The 19,276-nt window shown below is 42.2% G+C and overlaps 1 protein-coding gene across 2 annotated transcripts in view; it reads right to left on the reverse strand.

Annotated features, from left to right (window-relative positions):
* Window positions 1-19,276, reverse strand: part of tfg (trafficking from ER to golgi regulator) — a 157,828-nt gene that overhangs the window by 59,864 nt on the left and 78,688 nt on the right. For both annotated transcript variants that reach the window (XM_078560080.1, XM_078560081.1), the window contains exon 5: window positions 10,633-10,800. In XM_078560080.1, coding sequence (XP_078416206.1) covers window positions 10,633-10,800 — 168 coding nt within the window. The remainder of the gene's footprint in view (window positions 1-10,632; window positions 10,801-19,276) is intronic.

Raw genomic sequence — 19,276 nt, forward strand, 5'->3', positions numbered from 1 at the left:
TGCTCTAAATGTCCCAGATCTCTTCAGCGCACAGCAGACAACTATCCAACTTCATTCAGAACAGCCGTTGGTAATTAGCATGGGAAAAGAGGGAAATAAATGGAGGGGTGCAATGTAGGTTGTTCAAAGTTAGAATGGAGTACAGGTAGCTCTACTGTACATCTGGACATCCATTCATAAAAGTAGAAATGAGCCCTCCTCCAGCATCAATGTTCTTCATCATTTTGAATTAAAAACCAGCAGCCAGGAATGGAAATAATTTTTCAAAATTCTTGTCACTATATTGATGCCTTAAATCAACAGGAGGTTAAAAAAATAAAACAGTAGGTACTTATGACAAAGTAACAGAAGGCAACAGAGAGTTGAAACAAAAACAGAAAATGTTGGAAACCATCAGTGGGTCAGGCAGCATCTGTGAAGAGAATAGAGGAATTAATGTTTTGTGTGTGAACTGAATCCCAATGTTCGCTTCACAGGTGCTGTCTGTCCTGCTGCTTCCGGAATGTAGTATTATTTCTGACTTCCAACATCTGCAATTTTTTTTTTTTGCTTTTGTTCATACACAGCTGAAGCTCTGTTGGGCTAGCAATTTTCTCTCCACCAATGTCCAATGGCTCAAGTCCCTTGAGCCATCACACTCAGTAACTGCAAAAAAAAACCGATTAGGTCAAGAGAAAGTCAGACGAAAGGATGTTAAAATTTCTTTGCCAAGGAGGACTGCAGAAAATTGTCATTGTGAAATTTTTTCTTTCTCCAGTCTCCTCCCACCACTATCTTGTCACCTCCACCATTGAAGATAGTAATCTTTTTGCCCATGTTTGTTTGCCTGTCTGTAAACAATATCAGCAAAAATTAATGGACAGATTTCAATGAAACCTGGTACAGTTAGGGTAATGGCCCAAGGAAGGACCGATTGTTTTTAGCAAAGATGCAGATCTTGATCCTGGAATTATTTTTAAAGGATCCATTAGCATTGGAAGATAGGACAAATTGACTTTTTTAAACAACCTGGTGGATTGTCTCAGCTGCTGTGGTGGAATTTGTCATAGCTGACAAAATGTGTGCAGAGTTTTCAGAGCAAGTTGATGGATGTGGATTGGCCTGATGCCTCCTCAGTGAGATGGAAGCTCTTTTAATAAAATGATTTCTATTTTAGCTTGTAGTTACAAAGCATCAACCAGGTAGGGAAAAGTCTCAAGGAAGAACGGCATAATTGTAATTACACCAAGCTAACACAGCATGGGAGAGCAATGAGCTCTACTGAGTGCCCTCTTCACTAGTTTCATCTGTTTCACTGGCGTGCAGTTCCATATCAATAGCTCTCCATACTTCTACTTAAATGGCAAATGTTCACGTATATACATGTACATTGAATATCTGATCAATAGTTATCACTTGATGGAAGGGTGGGGAAACGACGACTTTGCATATCATGGTTGGTCTTCATTAATGTGGGCTTAAAGAAATCGCAAAACATTTATTTACAATTTACTAATTATGCTGTATGTGTCAATATAGAGCATGGCAATCATTTAAGCAAAAGCAACACTCATGCTAAAAAGCTAAAAAAGTCAGGGTTACACCTCATTTTAACTTTATTTATATTACTCCAAACCCAATTTCTCTACAATCAGTGATGTATTTTTCTCATGCCATTTTTCTACAGTGATCATCCGCCATTCCATTCTCTCCCAGCCTGAAAAACAGATTTTGTGGCAAAGTCCTACTTTTCAAAAAACATGCATTCCTTGACTAGGCTAAAAGGCATTGAGATCTATAACATATTTATTGTGCATCAGTTTTGCACCATATGCACAGGGGGAATACTTCAGAGTCCAAATTTTAACTATGTGTAGCAACTGGAAGACGTGGTTTGAATTCTATGGCAAACCTTTCTGACCTCAGCAACAAAGGATCCAGGAAATTTTAACTCCCAGACCACATCTGCATGCCCGCAGTCAGTTGCCCTCTCAATATCATCAGATAGCAGCAGCTGGTCAGAAGGCAGGAGCGCAATGTCAGGCAGTAAGAGGTTGCCGCTATAGACCAAAGGAACACTTCCTAGCATTCAAATAAATTGCATGGAGGGGTTTTAAGGAGAATCTCATGATCGATGTGGGGGAGTGGAGGGGTGTGGTGCAATGTAAGCCTAAACTTACCTTGCAAGGTTCAGAGAAACATTCATACTCCTTTTGACATAGCATGAAAATGAAAGAAAATTTAAGGTTGTCAGTTTGGGCCTCTTCTGGCCCTGGCCCCACTTGCCACGAGGTTGCCCTGTCAGAAAGCCCGAACAACTTTGCCATTCTGACGCATGGCGAAAATAGCTGTTGGGCCCTGATGACATGATTGGATCCCAATTTTTCAATTATTGGAACCCAATATTTAGAGAAAAAACCCATCATTTTTTCCCTGTCTACTCAGAAGATCAGACTGAAACCGACTGTGGGAAGAACGCATCACTTTGCGCCTGATAACTTCTGACAGTTGTTTGGTAATACAGAAAAAAGGAGATTTTTTTTGTCGAAGTTTTTTGTCCTGCACTCATCAGGACAATTCGCAAGAATATGCCAATGTCAGGGGAAATAACAAATTTATACTGTATGAAAAGAGCACGCTGACTGGGTGGCAAATGGGCTCTGATTGGTAGAGGCGCTGCCAGTCGATGGTGACTGATAGTTAACTGCCAAGCATTGTTGAAATTTAAATCAGGCAGCTCGACTCTGATTGGTCAAGGCATTACCCTGGAGAATGAACTAGCAAATGGCTGTCACTTATTTTGTTTAGCTGAAACAGGTACAATGTGTGTATGTATTCTTTCTGTCTACAAAGAACAGGCCCTGTGCATTAATACATGATGCTTCCAGTCCACTTGCCAACTAATCAGCACACTCTTCTCATATAGTATAAGCTTGTTTTTTTACCCTGACATTGGCATTTTCTTGCGAATTGTCCTGATGGATGCAAGGCAAAAAGCTTCAACACTAAAGTCTCTTTTTTCAGCAATACTCAATTTCTGCAGAAACTGTTTAAAAAGAAAACTTACCGTAGCAGTTCTGCATAAATGTTTTTCTTAAAAATGCACAATGCTGATTTTTTTTCCCGCAGTTTATATGTATCGGAAGTCAACTTTAATACCTGGTTTTTAGTTTTCATAATATCTGCACAAGATCTACAAATGGTTATCGCAAAGTTTTTTTTTTCTTATTTGACTTCATGCAAATTACTATTCCCATCAAAAGGTGACCTAACAGCAATGTCCTCTCCCAAGCCAACTTGCCCAGCATCGAGGTGCGAATCACTCAAAACCAGCTCCGATGGGTGGGGCATGTCTTATATGTGCCTTCCACCAGACTCCTGAAGCAACTGCTCTACTCGGAACTAGGTCACGGCAGGAACCTCCCAGGGGTACACCAGAAATACTTTAGGGATATCCTCAAAGCATTCCTGAAGAGGTCAAAAACACCCGTCAATTCAGGGGAGACCCTGGCTTGTGTCCAACCAAAATGCAGAAGGCTCATTCAAGAAGGCACAAGCACATCCAGAGACTGCGCCAGAATCAAAATGGAAGCAGGTCATCCTCAATCCCGGGGGACTGCCTAAGATGATGATTCCTATCGACGTTGACATTTTTCAACAAAGAAAATACCAACATTAAACTGAATTTTCAACTGGGCAAAACATCACAGAAACAACTCACAGCACTAATCCAGGTTGAAAAATGAAAGAGCAACATAAAAAATTTGGATTACTTTTAAATACTAAATGGTAAAAAAAAAATTAAAATAATTTTAAGTGGTAGCAAAATTTTTTTATGGGAATGCCAAATGTATTGTACTAAAATAAGTCAAAGATTCTCCTGGTTATGTATAAGAGGGTTCATGTTCCAAAGATACTCAGTAAAGAACCTGTGAAATAACATGAGCAACATTTGTGCTTTGAAATATGTCAACATCAAGCACAGCTCTCCAAACAGAAAACCCAAGTACCATAGAATTTAAGATTCAGATTACCAAATAAAATGGAGTTGAAGCAGGGACGTAAAAAATTCCAGAAAATCTTCAAATACTTTGTTTCCGCGCTTTTGTTCCTCTTGTCTCGTGACTCTTTTCCATGATGGCCCCAATTATTAGACCTCTGCTAAAAGTGAATCACTCCTATGCTCAGAATGAGTGATCAATAAAACACATAGCAGGATTTTTGTTTTGTTTTTGCGACCTACTTTCCATTGTAGGTGTTGTCTGATAAGTGCATGTGGGGAGCATAAAATAATCAAATGTCACAAAGCCCAAAACTTGATCATCTAAGCATTTTTCAGCACGCAGTAAGCGATTTGAGGGCTTAAAATGATCACTGGCCAACAAAAAGCCAAAACGTGATTGAACTGATGGCCTCACAAATATATTCTGACCGCAAACCTTAGCTTGCACATTTAAGAATTTTTTTTTAAAAAGCAGACTGCTTACAAACTGTATTTACAGTGCATTTTTAAAAAAAAGCTTCCAATAATATTAATAAAATAGCGGCTTTGCTGATGATTTCTGCATTACAAGTTCTAAGCCTAAAGTTTATCATGCCTAAACCCTTAGACGAGCTGTAATATTAAGCACGGAAATGTGACACCACTGATCTTGGAGAGCAGATCCTCAACAAATTTAGAATCAAACAAACTTAAATAAAAATACATGGATTTTAAGTTTCACCCAGCCCCAGCTGGTTGAAATGGGAAGAGGAAAGAAAGTAAACACTCATTTCACATCGTTATTTTCAACGATGTACTTCATACTGAAATGGGAAGGAAACACTAACAAAAATCTAGGTACATGTGCTCAAGCCATTTCTTTTGATATTTTTAAGCCATCAGGTTGTGCTGCCCTTGAAGCCCATAGGATTAGGAACCTAGGAACAGGAGGAGGCCATTCAGCCCCTTGGGAATGCTCCCCCATTTATTAGATCAAGGCTGATTTGTACCTTAACTCAATTTACCTGCCTTGGTTCAGTAGCTCTTTGTACCCTTACCCAACAAAAATCAATCAATTTCAGTTTTTAAATCGATCTAGCCTCAACAGCATGTTAGTTGGGGAGGTGGCAGGGTGGGGTGGGAAAAGCAGTTCTAGATTTCCACTACCCTTTGCGTGAAGGTCAGGGCATTAAGGTTTACGGAACCAAGGCAGGTAAAAGGAGTTAAGGTACAGTTCAGCCATGATCTAATATATGGCAGAATAAGCTCCGGGGCTGAAAGGCCTGTTTCTATTTTGCTAATAAGTGCTTCCTGACATTCCCCGTTGAACTATCTGGCTCTATTTAAAGGTTATACCTCCTTGTTCTAGGCTTTCCACTGGAGGAAAGTTTCTATCCATCTTCAATATCAAATCCTTTAATTAACTTTGTCACCTCTATGAGACCGCTCCTTAATTTTCTACAGTCCAGGGGATACAAGTTGAGTCTAAGAAATCTGCCCTCATAATTTAACCCTTTAGTCAGGCTTCATTCTGCTGAATCTGTACTACATCCCCTCCAAGGCCAATATATCCTTCCTGAGGTGTGATAACCAGAATTAAACACAGTAATCTGAATGAGGTCTAAGCAGAACTTTATATTGTAACATAACATCAACTCCTTTGTATTCCAGAAGGGACAATAAAAGCAGCATTCCATTAGCCTTTTGAATTATTTTTTATACCTGTCCATTGGCTTTCAGTGATTTCTGTACATGGACCTCTTAAATCACTTTGTTTCTCCACAGTTCCCAGCTTCTCACCAGAAAATACTCTGATTTAACTTTTTTAGGTAAAAAGTGCATGGCCTCACAATTGCCCACAGTGAACTCCATATGCCACAAGTTTGTCCAGGCTTTTAATCTACCCAATTGTAACTTTCTGCTCCTATCTACGCTTACTGTGCCACCTAACTGAAACTCTGTCCCTAACAGCAGGCTTCAGTAACTTCCCTAAAACAGACGTCAAGACTAATAGGCCTAGAATTTCCTAGCTTATCTCCCATACCCTTCTTAAATAATGGGGTGACACTGGCAAATTTCCAGCCCAAAGGAACTCTCAAATCAAGAAAGTTTTGGAAGGTCCATGACAAAAGCATTGACAATTTCCTCACCTACTTCTTTTAACACCCTGGGGTGAATACAGAGGGGGCTGAAATTTTGTTATGATTTGCTGCCGTTCAACAACAAAATCAATTTGCATTTAGACAGCGTGTTCAACAAGGTAAAATATCGCAAGGACCATCATAGGATTGCAATCAGACAAACATTGACATTGGGATAAAGGACCAAAAGTTTGGTTAAAGAAGTAGGTTTCAAGAAGCATCTTAAAGGAAGAGAGGGGTGGAGAGGTCTAGGGAAGAATTCTGAGCTTACGGCCGAGACATCCGAAGGAACAGCCACCAATGGTGGGAGGAAGGGGAGACAGTAAAGGGGGCGATAGATGAAGCTGGAATTGGAGGAATTCCTGGAGGTGAAAGAGGTTACAGAGGTAGAGACAGGTGAGGCCACGGAAGTATTTGAATATGAGGATGAGAATTTTAATATTGAAACATTCAGGGTTTGGGAGCTAATGTAGGCTGGGATGTTGGATAACAGGATGGATGGGAAGACAGCCAGGAAACCACTGGAATCATCTAGAACCGAGGCAACAAAAGCCTGGATTGAGGGTTTCCGCAGCAGATGTGCTCAAGCAAAGGTGGAGACGGGCAGTGGAAGGAAGCATTCTTTTGCTGGAGAGGAAATAGCGTCAGAAACTCAACGCAGAGTCAAATAGGATGCTATGGTTGCAGACAGCCTGGCTCAGATTGAGACACTACCAGGGGGTGGAGGGGGAGAGGCAATGGAATCAATGGCAAGAATGCAGAGTTAATAGGAGAGGCTCTGTTCTTCCCAGTGTTGACTTGGAGGAAATTACAGCTCATCTAAGGCAGGATGTCAGCCTAGGAAAGAATTAGAGCTTAAAGCAGGGCGTTGTGTGAAAAATAGGTAAGGATTTGGGAGGCGAAAACACATTCAAGGACTTGAGAGAAAATTAAGGTTGGAGATGGGGCAGGTGCTTGCAAGGGAAGAGGCTGGGTTTTTTGAGCATTGGAGTGTGAGATGATGGCGGAAGAGATCAGTACCCAAGGAGAGGGAACCATTTACAATTTCAGCTAGTATGGGGGCCAGGAAGGGAGGTTTGATGGTCAACAGCTTAGTGGGAATAGGGTTGACAGATCTTCTGGACAAGATGAGCTCAAGAGAGCATGAGTGGAGATAGGAAAGAAATTAGAGATGGATGAACACTCAGGGCTAGGACATGGCTGTAGAATGGGGGCAGTTTGGCTTAGCAGGTTAGGGGAAAGAAAAGAATGCAGCAGAGGCAACTGAATAAATGGTCTCCATCTTAAGTGGCAAAGTCCATGAACACATTGCGCTTGTTGGAGGCAAGAGCAGAAAAGGCACAGCAGAGGGGTATAAAGAGATAGTTGGTCGCAAAGAAAAGAAGCCAGATGTTATCTTTGCATTCTGCGATAATCCTAGAACAATTAGCAGTATCGGCAGAAGAGAAGAGAGTACCAATAATGCCTGATGTGGTCTAGCAATATCTGATGAGGAATGGGAAACCAGCTGTGCACTAGAAATGTTCAAATCTGCAACTCTTGGGCTTATGAGATCAAAGATGGTAACTATACCAAGGGGAATGACTAAAGCAAGAGAAAGAGTTTTACTGGGACCAATACAAAGATGGTGGTGAAGGGGTGGTGGGGGTGACTCAGCAGACTGGTTGTTGCAGATGTTGGAGGCTAGACTGCTATAAATTTGAAAGTGCCACTGTAAATAGCTTGCAGCAGAGTTTTGTTTCAGTAGACACTGAAGGAAGTGAAGTGGTTAAGGATGATGCGAGTGGTTGGGGATACAAGAAAGTGATCAGGGATTACCTGTGATTGAGACAGCGAGAACAGAGAGATCATGTGGGTGTCAAAGTCAAGGGGATGGCAGTAATTATGAGTAGATGTGTTTAAATGGAGGGAAAGATTAAGGAAAGACAGGAAAGTGGTGAACTTTAAGAAGAGAGGGCAAAGCAAGTTCAGGTGAAGGCTGAAATCACCAAGAATGAGAAACCACATGGCACAGAGTCTAAGGGAAGAAAGCAGTGAGGATATCTCAATGAGAAACTTAGCATGTGACGTGGGCAGTAGAGAGTGGGGATTTTAAGAGGCAACAGGGTTGAGCCAAGCTGAGGCAATCAAGAGTGCGCCAGAGGGATAGGAAGTTCCCCTCCAAGTCATTCACCATCCTGACTTGGAAATATATCACCGTTCCTTCACTGTTACTGGGTCAAAATCCTGGAACTCCCTTCCTGACAGCACTGTGGGTATACTTACACCACATGGAATGCAGCAGTGCAAGAAGGCAACTCACCACCACCTTCGCAAGGGCAACTAGGGATGGGCAATAAATGCTGGCCCAGCAAAGTCCACATCTTGTGAATGAATTTTAAAAAAGATAGCCTGTACTGCCGGTTTATTTTCTGATTCTAAGCACTTTGTTGAGTATATATCTCAAGAGCATAAAAGACCTCTGACTCGATCAGAAATAAAACTATTTCTTTCTACACAGATTCTGTCAGACGTGCTGCATATTTCCAGCATTTCCTGTTTTTATTTCAGATTTCCAGTATCTGCAGTATTTTGCTGTGTTGAACTCTATCATGTTGCACTATCCTCAGGGTTTTATTTAAAGATCAAATATTCAAAGTCTTAAACTTAACTTTTGATAATTTCAGTGAAAATCAACTCATATCACATAACAGAACACGTGTTGGCAAAGTGACATCAAAAATTCCCTAAATTAACTAAAATATTGGCTCCACTCAATTGCTCAGAGTTCCTAGATGCTAATCAAAAGGATAAGAACTCGAAACATTATTTTTAGACAATGTGTTAGCATACGGCAGTAAGACCCTTTTCATGTGTCTCACACTGAAAGCAGAGAGGAAGCTGCTGGATTTTGTCTTACTCCCACACTTTGTTATAGATACCTTGGAAAAATATACATAACTATATTTTTAAAAATTGGTCAGCTTTGTGACCGCACAGACCAGATTCTCCCACAGATCATTTTCCATGGCAAACAAGTGCAATGACCATTTCCAGATTGCAATTCAGCTGAACTTCTGCCTGGCCCCACTCCAGGGCCAGCTGCAGGTCTCCCTCCAACAGTTCTTAGCACTTAGCTGACAAAATCTATTAATTATACAAGACCAAAGATGAGGATGCAAATAAGTGATCTTTTAATCCAACTGAACCAAGTTTTCCAGAGTAGAATCTGAGGTCACAAGTTCAACTGACCATTTAAATACTATTAAAACATGAGTTTTATTGCCACAGAAATAAATAAAAATTCCAGCAGTATAAATTCAAGGACCATATGTACTTCTCCAGGATGATCTCTCCACATGTTCAGTCAATAAAAATGTTCACAGTTCATGATTCTTACCATTACAAGATGCTTTGGTTTGTTTATTTAATCTCTGCGTGGTAACTAAACATATGAAGAGACAGTTCCAGTAATGTAGAGAATAAATTTCACTGAGTGACATGGGCATGCAAATGATTTTCAGAGTGCCAGCCCCCAAATTATACAGAAATTAAAAAGAGATACAGGGACAATTTAATTAGCTTGTTTTTTCAAAAAAAAACCATGAGGGTATATATATATATAATAAATAAAAGAATTCGGAGAGAATTCATAAATCTGGAGTGCAAAGGGACTTGGGAGTCCTAGTCCAGGATTCTCTTAAGGTTAACTTGCTGGTTGAGTCAATAGTTAGGAAGGCAAATGCAATGTTGGCATTTATTTCAAGAGGGCTAGAATATAAAAGCAGGGATGTGCTGCTGAGGCTTTATAAGGTTCTGGTCAGACCACATTTAGAATATTGAGCGCAATTTTGGGCCCCGTATCTCAGGAAGGATGTGCTGGCCCTGGAGAGGGTCCAAAGGAGGTTCATGAGAACGATCCCAGGAATGAAAGGCTTAACATATGAGGAATGTTTGAGGACTCTGGGTCTATACTCAATGGAGTTTAGAAGGATGAGGGGGGATCTGATTGAAAATTACAGAATACTGAAAGGCCGGGATAGAGTGGACGTGGGGAAGATGTTTCCATTAGTAGGAGAGACTAGGACCCGAGGGCACAGCCTCAGAGTAAAGGGAAAACCTTTTAGAACAGAGATGAGGAGAAACTTCTTTAGCCAGAGAGTGGTGAATCTATGGAATTCATTGCCACAGAAGGCTGTAGAGACCAGGTCATTGAGTGTATTTAAGACCAAGATAGATAGGTTCTTGATTGGTATGGGGATCAAAGGTTACGGAGAGAAGGCAGGGGAATTGGGTTGAGAAACTTATCAGCCATGACTGAATGGTGGAGCAGACTCGATGCGCCGAATGGCCTAATTTCTGCTCCTATGTCTTATGGTCTTACTTTGGTACAGATTTCCAGTACCCAATTTATATCAGTTTGAAAATTATTTTAGTGTAATTTTAATCATTTTCTTTAGCTGGCCTCATGTATCAGCAAAAGTGGAACTTTGGAATTTCAATTAATGTTTTTTTTTAATTATTAGCACTAATCTAATTCAGTACACCTACCCGAAACCTGGTCTTCAGTCAGGCCAAATGATGACATTACATTCTTGTTGATTTCATCTTGATTTTTTAAAGGATCAAAAGCAGACATGCTGGCCGCACTAACAGGAACTGGCTGCTTAATTGTGGAGTCAGGTGCCAAAGGCTTTCCATCTCTTCCATCAACTGCATCTGTAACAAAGCACAGAACTGAAAGAATGTCTTGGCTACTTATTAAAAATAAAAGTACTTAAATATAGCAGGACCACAGCCACTTTTCCCAACAGTCTTTTTAAAAAAAGGTGCAACTTTATATAAAACTGAAGAAAATCAAAATGGGTTGATGGGAGGGGGGCAAAGTAGGAAGGCATGGACAGGCACTTGAAAATAAAAAATAAATGGTTGCAAAGCTACACATTACTGCTAATCTTCCGTTAGTATTTTATGCATTGCTGGACACTGGGCTCCAATCTTAAACTGAGTTTGCAGGCTTTCCTGATATGGTAAAATTAAATCTTTAACAGGTTTGAAATTTTATTCCACGTAACAATGGAAATCTCCCATGAACTGTTAAACCGAATAACAGAACTAGAGAAAAGACTGCAAAACATTCACTATGTAATGAAAAAAATCATTAGTCTCAAAAGTCACTCTGCCAAATGAAAGATCTGTGGGGAGCTGTGCCAAATCCAGCCTTCCATCATCCTGTGAAAACCATTTTACTAGCCACCTGGGAGTTCTGTAAAAATTTTAAACGACAAAACTTTGTGGATCCAAACATCTTGAAAATTGTAGATGTCTACTTTGGTCCCACTGGTACAAGGGGCAGGGAGGGAATGGACACCATGCAAATTTTGAGTGACTTTCTCGCAATCCTAGCCTAGTACGTTTGAACTAAAATGTATACGATCAAAATAAACTCTGCCTTCCTTTAGAAAGTAGACACCAATAACGTAGGCAGTTGAGCCAACTACTAGATTGCCCCTACTGCTATTCTTGGACAACATCCAGCACCGCCTCAACTTGTTCCGCAAGGGAACTGGTAGTAGTGTTTGTATTTCAGTAGAAGTATGCCAGTAGAAGTGTAGACACTGAGCCTGGGTTTGCAACATGCCCCATGTTGCACATTATATCCAGCCTTGAGGTCAACAAACTGCAAAGCGCTGCAAGAATTTAGTGGTTTGCTTAATATGGACCAAGGCGTCTTTGATAAATGCATGTGCCAAGCTGGCACCAGTATTATACAGGTCAGGTGTCCTTCATCCATAAATCCGAAAACCGAACACATCCAAAAACTGCACTTCTTTTCAATTTCATCGATCTTCAGCACGGGAAGTCCCTGACCTGAGCTGACACAACCCGAACCAACACGACCTGAGCCAACACGACACAAACCTCCCCGGACATACCCAACCTTCAGCATTGGAAGTCTAGGTGTTTGTCTGCAGTCGACATGAACCTCACCGACACTCTGAACCTCTCCTACGAGCAGAACCACAGATAGTTCCACAGGTGGGAACCTATATTAGGTACCATATATTTATTATTCAGTGACACACTTTACTTTTCTAGCTATTTTATTTACTTTAGATTATAACTAGACTAGGCTTAGGCTACTGTAATGTAACTAGGACTAGTCCTACAAGCGATATCCAAAAACCAAAATTATCTGAAATCCAAAGCGCAATCGGCCCTGAGGATTTCGGATAAAGGATATTCAAACTGTACTGCAGTATATGCTGTTGGGCAAATTTAACCAAGTAAATTAGCAAAAGTGTAATTCTTAAATGAAGAATGCCCTAAACCTTCCTCCTCTTAAAGGATTTACTTTCTTGGTCTTTCCTTTAGAACACAAAAAACCATCTTATTTTATTATAGGATAAAAAATGAAACAAGAATAAGATTCCCAAAACAATTTGGAATGGCAAAACTTCCAAAACTACAGGGCAAGTATAGTTTACATAGAAACAGGAGCAGGAGTAAGCCATTTGGCCCTTCGAGCCTGCTCCACCATTCATTATGATCATGGCTGATCATCCAACTCAATAGCCTGCTCCTGCTTTCTCCCCATATCCTTTGATCCCTTTCGCCCCAAGAGTTATATCTAACTCCTTAAAAACATACAAAGTTTTGGCCTCAACTACTTTCTGTGGTAGCGAATTCCACAGGCTCAGCACTCTCTGGATGAAGAAATTTCTCCTCATCTCAGTCCTAAATGGTCTACCTCGTATCCTCAGACAGTGACCCCAGGTTCTGGGCTCCCCCACCATCAGGAACATCCTTCCTGAATCTACCCTGTCTAGTCCTGTTAGAATTTTATAGGTTTCTATGAGTTCCCCCCTCATTCTTCTGAACTCCAGCGAATATAATCCTAACTGACTCAATCTCTCCTCATATGTCAGTGCCACCATCCCAGGAACCAGTCTGGTAAACCTTTACTGCACTCCCTCTATAGCAAGAACATCCTTCCTCAGATAAGGGGGCCAAAACTACACACAATATTCCAGGTGTGGTCTCACCAAGGCCCTGTATAATTGTAGCAAGACATCCCTGTTCCTGTACTCTAATCCTCTCGCTATGAAGGCCAACATGCCATTTGCCTTCTTTACCACCTGCTGCACCTGCATGGTTACCTTCAGCAACTGGTGTACGAGGACACTCAGGTCTCGTTGCACATTCCCCTCTCTCAATTTATAGCCATTCAGGTAATAATCTGCCTTCCTGTTTTTGCTACCAAAGTGGATAACCTCACATTTATCCACATTATATTGCATCTGCCAAGCATTTGCCCACTCACTCAGCTCGTCCAAATCACACTGAAGCATCTCTGCATCCTCCTCATAGCTCACCCTCCCACCCAGCTTTGTGTCATCTGCAAATTTGGAGATATTACATTTAGTTCCCTCATCTAAATCATTAATATATATTGTGAATAACTGGGGTCCCAGCACCGATCCCTGCAGTACCCCACTAGTCACTGCCTGTCATTCGGAAAAAGACCCGTTTGTCCCTACTCTTTGTTTCCTGTCTGCCAATCAGTTTTCTATCCATCTCAATACACTACCCCCAATTCCATGCGCTTTAATTTTACACACCAATCTCTTATGTGGGACTTTGTTGAAAGCCTCCTGAAAGTCCAAATAAACCACATCCACTGACTCCCCCTCATCAACTCGACGAGTTACATCCTCGAAAAATTCCAGTAGATTTGTGAAGCATAATTTCCCTTTCGTAAATCCATGCTGAATCTGTCCGATTCTGCCCTGTTTTCCACATGCTCAGCTATTAAATCTTTTATCATGGACTCTAGAATTTTCCCCACTACCGACGTCAGGCTGACTGGTCTATAAATCCGTGTTTTCTCTTTACCTCCCTTTTGAAACAGTGGGGTTACATTAGCTACCCTCCAATCTGTAGGAACTGTTCCAAAGTCTATAGAACCTCGGAATATGATCACCAATGCATCCACTATTTCTAGGGCCACTTCCTTATGTACTCTGGGATGTAGATTATCAGGCCCTGGGGATTTATCGGCCTTCAATCCCATCAATTTCCCCAACACCATTTCCCTACTAATACTGATTTCTTTCAGTTCCTCCCTCTCACTAAACCCTGTGTTCCCCAACATTTCTGGTATGTTATTTTTGTCCTCCTATGTGAAGACAGAACCAAAGTGTGTATTTAGTTGGTCAGCCATTTCTTTGTTCTCCATTATAAATTCTCCTGTTTGACTGTAAGGGACTTACATTTGACTTCACCAATCTTTTTCTCTTCACATACCTACAGAAACATTTACAGTCAGTTTTTATGTTCCCCACAAGTTTATTCTCGTACTCTATTTTCCCCTTCTTCATCAATCCCTTGCTCCTCCTTTGCTGAATTCTAAACTGCTCCCAATCTTTAGGTCTGTTGTTTTTTTCTGGCCAATTTGTATGCCTCTTCCTCGGATCTAATGCTATCTCTAATTTCCCTTGCAAGCCATGGTTTGGCCACCTTTCCTGTTTTACTTTTGCGCCAGACAGGAATAAACAATTGTTGCAGTTCACCCATTCACTCTTTGAATGTTTGCCATTGCCTATCCACCATCGCCCCTTTAAGTAACTTTTCCCAATCCATCATAGCCAACTTGCGTCTCATACCATCGTAGTTTTCCGTATTAAGATTCAGGACCCTAGTCTCAGAATCAATTACGTCACTCGCCGTCTTGATGAAGAATTCTATCATATTATGGTCGCTCATCCCCAAGGGGCCTCGCACAACTAGATTGCCAATTATTCCTTTCTCATTACACAATACTCAGTCTAGGATGGCCTGTTCTCTAGTTGGTTCCTCAACGTATTGGTCCAGAAAACCATCCTGTATACAATCCAGGAATTCCTCCTCGACAGTATTGTTACTAATTTGATTTGCCCAATCTATATGTAATTATCATAATTATAGGTGTTCCTTTATTGCATGCGTCTCTAATTTCCTGTTTAATGCCATTCCCAACATCACCACTACAGTTTGGGGGTCTATATACAACTCCCACTAATGTTTTTTGCCCCTTAGTGCTTCTCAGCTCCACCCATACAGATTCCACATCGTCGAAGCTAATATCTTTCCTCACTGCTCTGTTAATTTTCTCTTTAACCAGCAATGCAACTCCACCGCCTTTTCCTTTTTGTCTGTCCTTCCTCAATACTGAACACCCCTGGATGTTCAGTTCCCATCGCTGGTCACCCTGCAGCCATGTCTCCGTAATCCCAACTATATCATACCTGTTTGCATCTATTTGCATGGTTAATTCATCCACTTTATTGCGAATGCTCCTTGGCTTGTCTTTTTAACATTACTTGTCCTGTTCCCAGTATTTTTCACTGAGGCCCTGTTTGATTCTTGCCCTTGATTTCTCTGCCTACCACTTTTCTTATTGCCCTTTCTGTCTTTTGTCCTTGTCCTTGATTCTCCCTCCTCTGACTCCTTGCATAGGGCCGATTCCCCTCCCCAACCACTTTAGCAAATATTCTCCCTGGGACATCAGTCCCGGTCCTGCCCAGGTGTAACCCGTCCAGTTTTTACTGGTCCCGCCTCCCCCAGAACCGGTCCCAATGTCCCAGGAATCTGAAATCCTCTTCCTCACACCATCTCTTCAGCCATGTATTCATCCGATATATCCTGCTATTTCTACTCTGACTAGCACGTGGCACTCGTCGTAGTCCTGAGATCACTACCTTTGAGGTCCTATTTTTCAACTTACTTCTTAACTCCCTATATTCTGCTTTTAGGGACTCATCCCTTTTTTCTTACTTATGTCGTTTGTACCAATGTGTACCACGACCACTGGCTGTTCACCCTCCCCATTCAGAATGTCCTGTAGCCACTCTGAGACATCCTTGATCCTAGCACCAGGGAGTGCTGGCACCAGTGGAACATTCCATCCTGGAGTCTCGTTTGCGGCCACAAAAACGCTTATCTATTCCCCTTACAATTGAATCCCCTATAACTATTGCATTCCCACACTTTTTACTCCACCCCTGTGCAGCAGAGTCAACCGTGGTGCAACGAATTTGGCTGTTGCTGCTTTCCCCTGAGAGGCCATTCCCCTCAACAGTATCCAAAGCGGTATATCTGTTTTGTAGGGGAATAGTCACAGGAGATTCCTGCACTGCCTGCCTAGTCCTCCTGCTCTGCCTGTTGGTCACCCATTCCCTTCCTGCCTGTGGACTCTTAACCTGCGGTGTGACCACTTCTCTATACGTGCTACCCACGATACTCTCCGCCTCGCAGATGCTCCACAGTGTCCCCAGTCGCCGCTCCAGCTCCAAAACCCGGGCATCTGGGAGCTGCAGCTGGAGACACTTCCTGCACACATGCAGGCCCCAGGCACTGAAAATGTTTCCAGCTTCCCACATATAGCAGTATGAGCACACCATGGCTTTGAGCTCTCCTGCCATGACTTACCCCTTTAAATTAAATTAAACCTTTTGGAAGATATTTAATATCAAATAATATCAATTACTCTAGGGCCCTTCTTCCCTGTTCCTCATTGTTACAGAATATAGCCCTTACAAACGATGAACCACAAAGTTTCACAAGTATACAATAGAGTTGCAGCCTATGCAAAGATTTAGCTCACCAGACCCAGTTAGGTAAAGGTAAAGGCCTTCTCCAAGCTCCTCACACAAAACATGATGTGGCGCCCTTCACCAGGTATGCTTCTCTTCTCAATCTGCAGCTTGTGCTTCAGAGTCCAATTGGATGCTGCGTAGGTTGAGCAATGCAATTTTCTAGGCTACAAGATTACTTTTCAGCATTTATTATTTACGGTAAGCCACAAAAAGATTTCTAATTTACTGATGCTTAAGCATGGCCTCTCACGATTGGTGTAAATAAAATGTTTATTTATATAACAATCTTTTGGAAGACTGAATTAGAGCAATAAGTACTAAATTACAACCAATGTTTATTCCTCCTTCAGGTACCATGCCCTAAGAATCAGTGGTTTGCTATTGCCTCCTGCAGTATGGCTAAACAGGAAACTCTCCTGCTCTTACCGCTTGCCACCAGGCATACCTGAAAGAATTTACAGGCTAATAAACAACTGACTTAGCCATGTTATGAACGCACCTTCCATGGCCAATAAGTCCTTAAGTGGGACTTGAACCTGGAGCTTCTGTCCTAGAGGTAGGGATTCTACTACTGCACCACAAGGCTTCCTCAATATTTTCTACACTTCCAACCTTTGCCCCATCTTCAAACTTTGAAATTACACCCCTTGTATCCAAGTCCAGGACACTGATCTACACCAGAGAGCCTAATATCAATCCCTGATGCTGGGCGGCACCATACATACTTCCCGCCATTGCTTCCTTAAAAGTGTAAATTTTCTAAAATCTTTAGTCCCTTTCACAGAACAGAAATACTTAATATATGTTTCTATGCTGCCTTTAACATAGAAAAATAAGACTAAGGGGTGTCATGGAAGCATAATCAGATAAAAACAGATAACAAGACAAAGGAGGAGATATATGGTGACATCTGATAAATTGTTTCATAACACATCCCTAATTGCCCTTGAGGTGGTGGTGGTGAGCTGCCTTCTTGAACCGCTGCGGTCCATGTGGTGTAGGTACACCCACAGTGCTGTTCGGGAGGGGAGTTCCAGGATTTTGACCCAGTGACAGTGAAGGAACCGGCAATATATTTCCAAGTCAGAAAGGTCAGTAGCTTGGAGGGGAATTTCCAGGTGGTGGTGTTCCCATCTATCTGCTGTCCTTGTCCTTCTAGATGGTAGTGGTCATGGGTTTGGAAGGTGCTGTCTAAGGAGGCTTCGTGAGTTCCTGCAGTGCATCTTGTAAATGGTACACACCGCTGTCACTGTGCGGCGGTGGTGGAGAAAGTGAATGTTTGTGGATGGGGTGCCAGTCAGTGAGTGCTGTGGGAGCTGCAGTCATTCAGACAAATGGGGAGTATTCCATCAAACTCCTGGTTGGAGCCCTGTAGATGGTGGACAGGCTTTGGGGAGTAAGGAGGTGAGTTACTCATTGCAGCCTCTGACCTGCTCTTGTGGCCACAGTATTTATATGGCTAGTCTAGTTCAGTTTCTGGTCAATGGAAACCTCCAGGATGTTGACAGTGGGGGATTCAGCAATGATAATGCCATTTAATGTCATGGGGTGATGGTTAGATTTTCTCTTGTTGGAGGTGGTCATTGCCTGGCACTTGTGTGGTGCGAATGTTACTTGCCACTTGTCAGCCGAAACCAGGATATTGTCCAGGTCTTGCTGCATTTGGACCTGGGCCACTTCAGTATCCGAGGAGTCGCGAATGGTGCTGAACATTGCAGTGAACATCCCACTTCTGACCTTATGATGGAAGAAAGGTCATTGATGAAGCAGCTGAAGATGGTTGGATCTAGGACACTACCCTGAGAAACTCCTGCAGTGATGCCCTGGAACTGAGATGATTGACCTCCAACAGCTGCACCATCTTCCTTTGTGCCAGGTGTGACTCCAACCAGCGGAGAGCTTTCCCCCTGATTCTTATTGACTCCAGTTTTGCTAGGGCTCCTTGATGCCACCACTCAGTCAGATGTTGCCTTGATGTCAAGGGCATTCACTTTCACCTCACCTCAGGAGTTCAGCTCTTTTGTCCACGTTTGAACCAAGGCTGCAATGAGGTCAGGAGCTGAGTGGCCCTGGCGGAACCCAAACCGAGCGTCAGTGAGGTTATTGCTATGCAAGTGCCGCTTGATAACACTGCTGATCACCCCATCACTTTACTGATGATTGAGTGTAGATTGATGGGGTGGTAATTGGCCAGGCTGGATTTGTCCTGTTTTGTGTGTACAGGACATATCTGTGCAATTTTCCACATTGCTGGGTAGATGCCAGTGTTGTAGCTGTACTGAAACAGCTTGGCTTGGGACGTGGCAAGTTCTGGAGCACAAGTCTTATGTACTGTTGCTGGAATGTTGTCAGGGCCCATAGCCTTCGCAGTATCCAGTGCCCTCTGCCATTCCTTGACAGCACGCAGGGTGAAATGAATTGGCTGAAGACTGGCATCTGTGATGCTGGGGGCCTCCGGAGGAGGCCAAGATGGTTCATCCACTCAGCACTTCTGGCTGAAGATTGTAGCAAATGCTTCAGTCTTATCTTTTGCACTGATGTGCTGGGCTCCTCCATCA

This window comes from Cetorhinus maximus, chromosome 16 (genome assembly GCF_964194155.1).
Source record: "Cetorhinus maximus chromosome 16, sCetMax3.hap1.1, whole genome shotgun sequence".
NCBI lineage: Eukaryota > Metazoa > Chordata > Chondrichthyes > Lamniformes > Cetorhinidae > Cetorhinus > Cetorhinus maximus.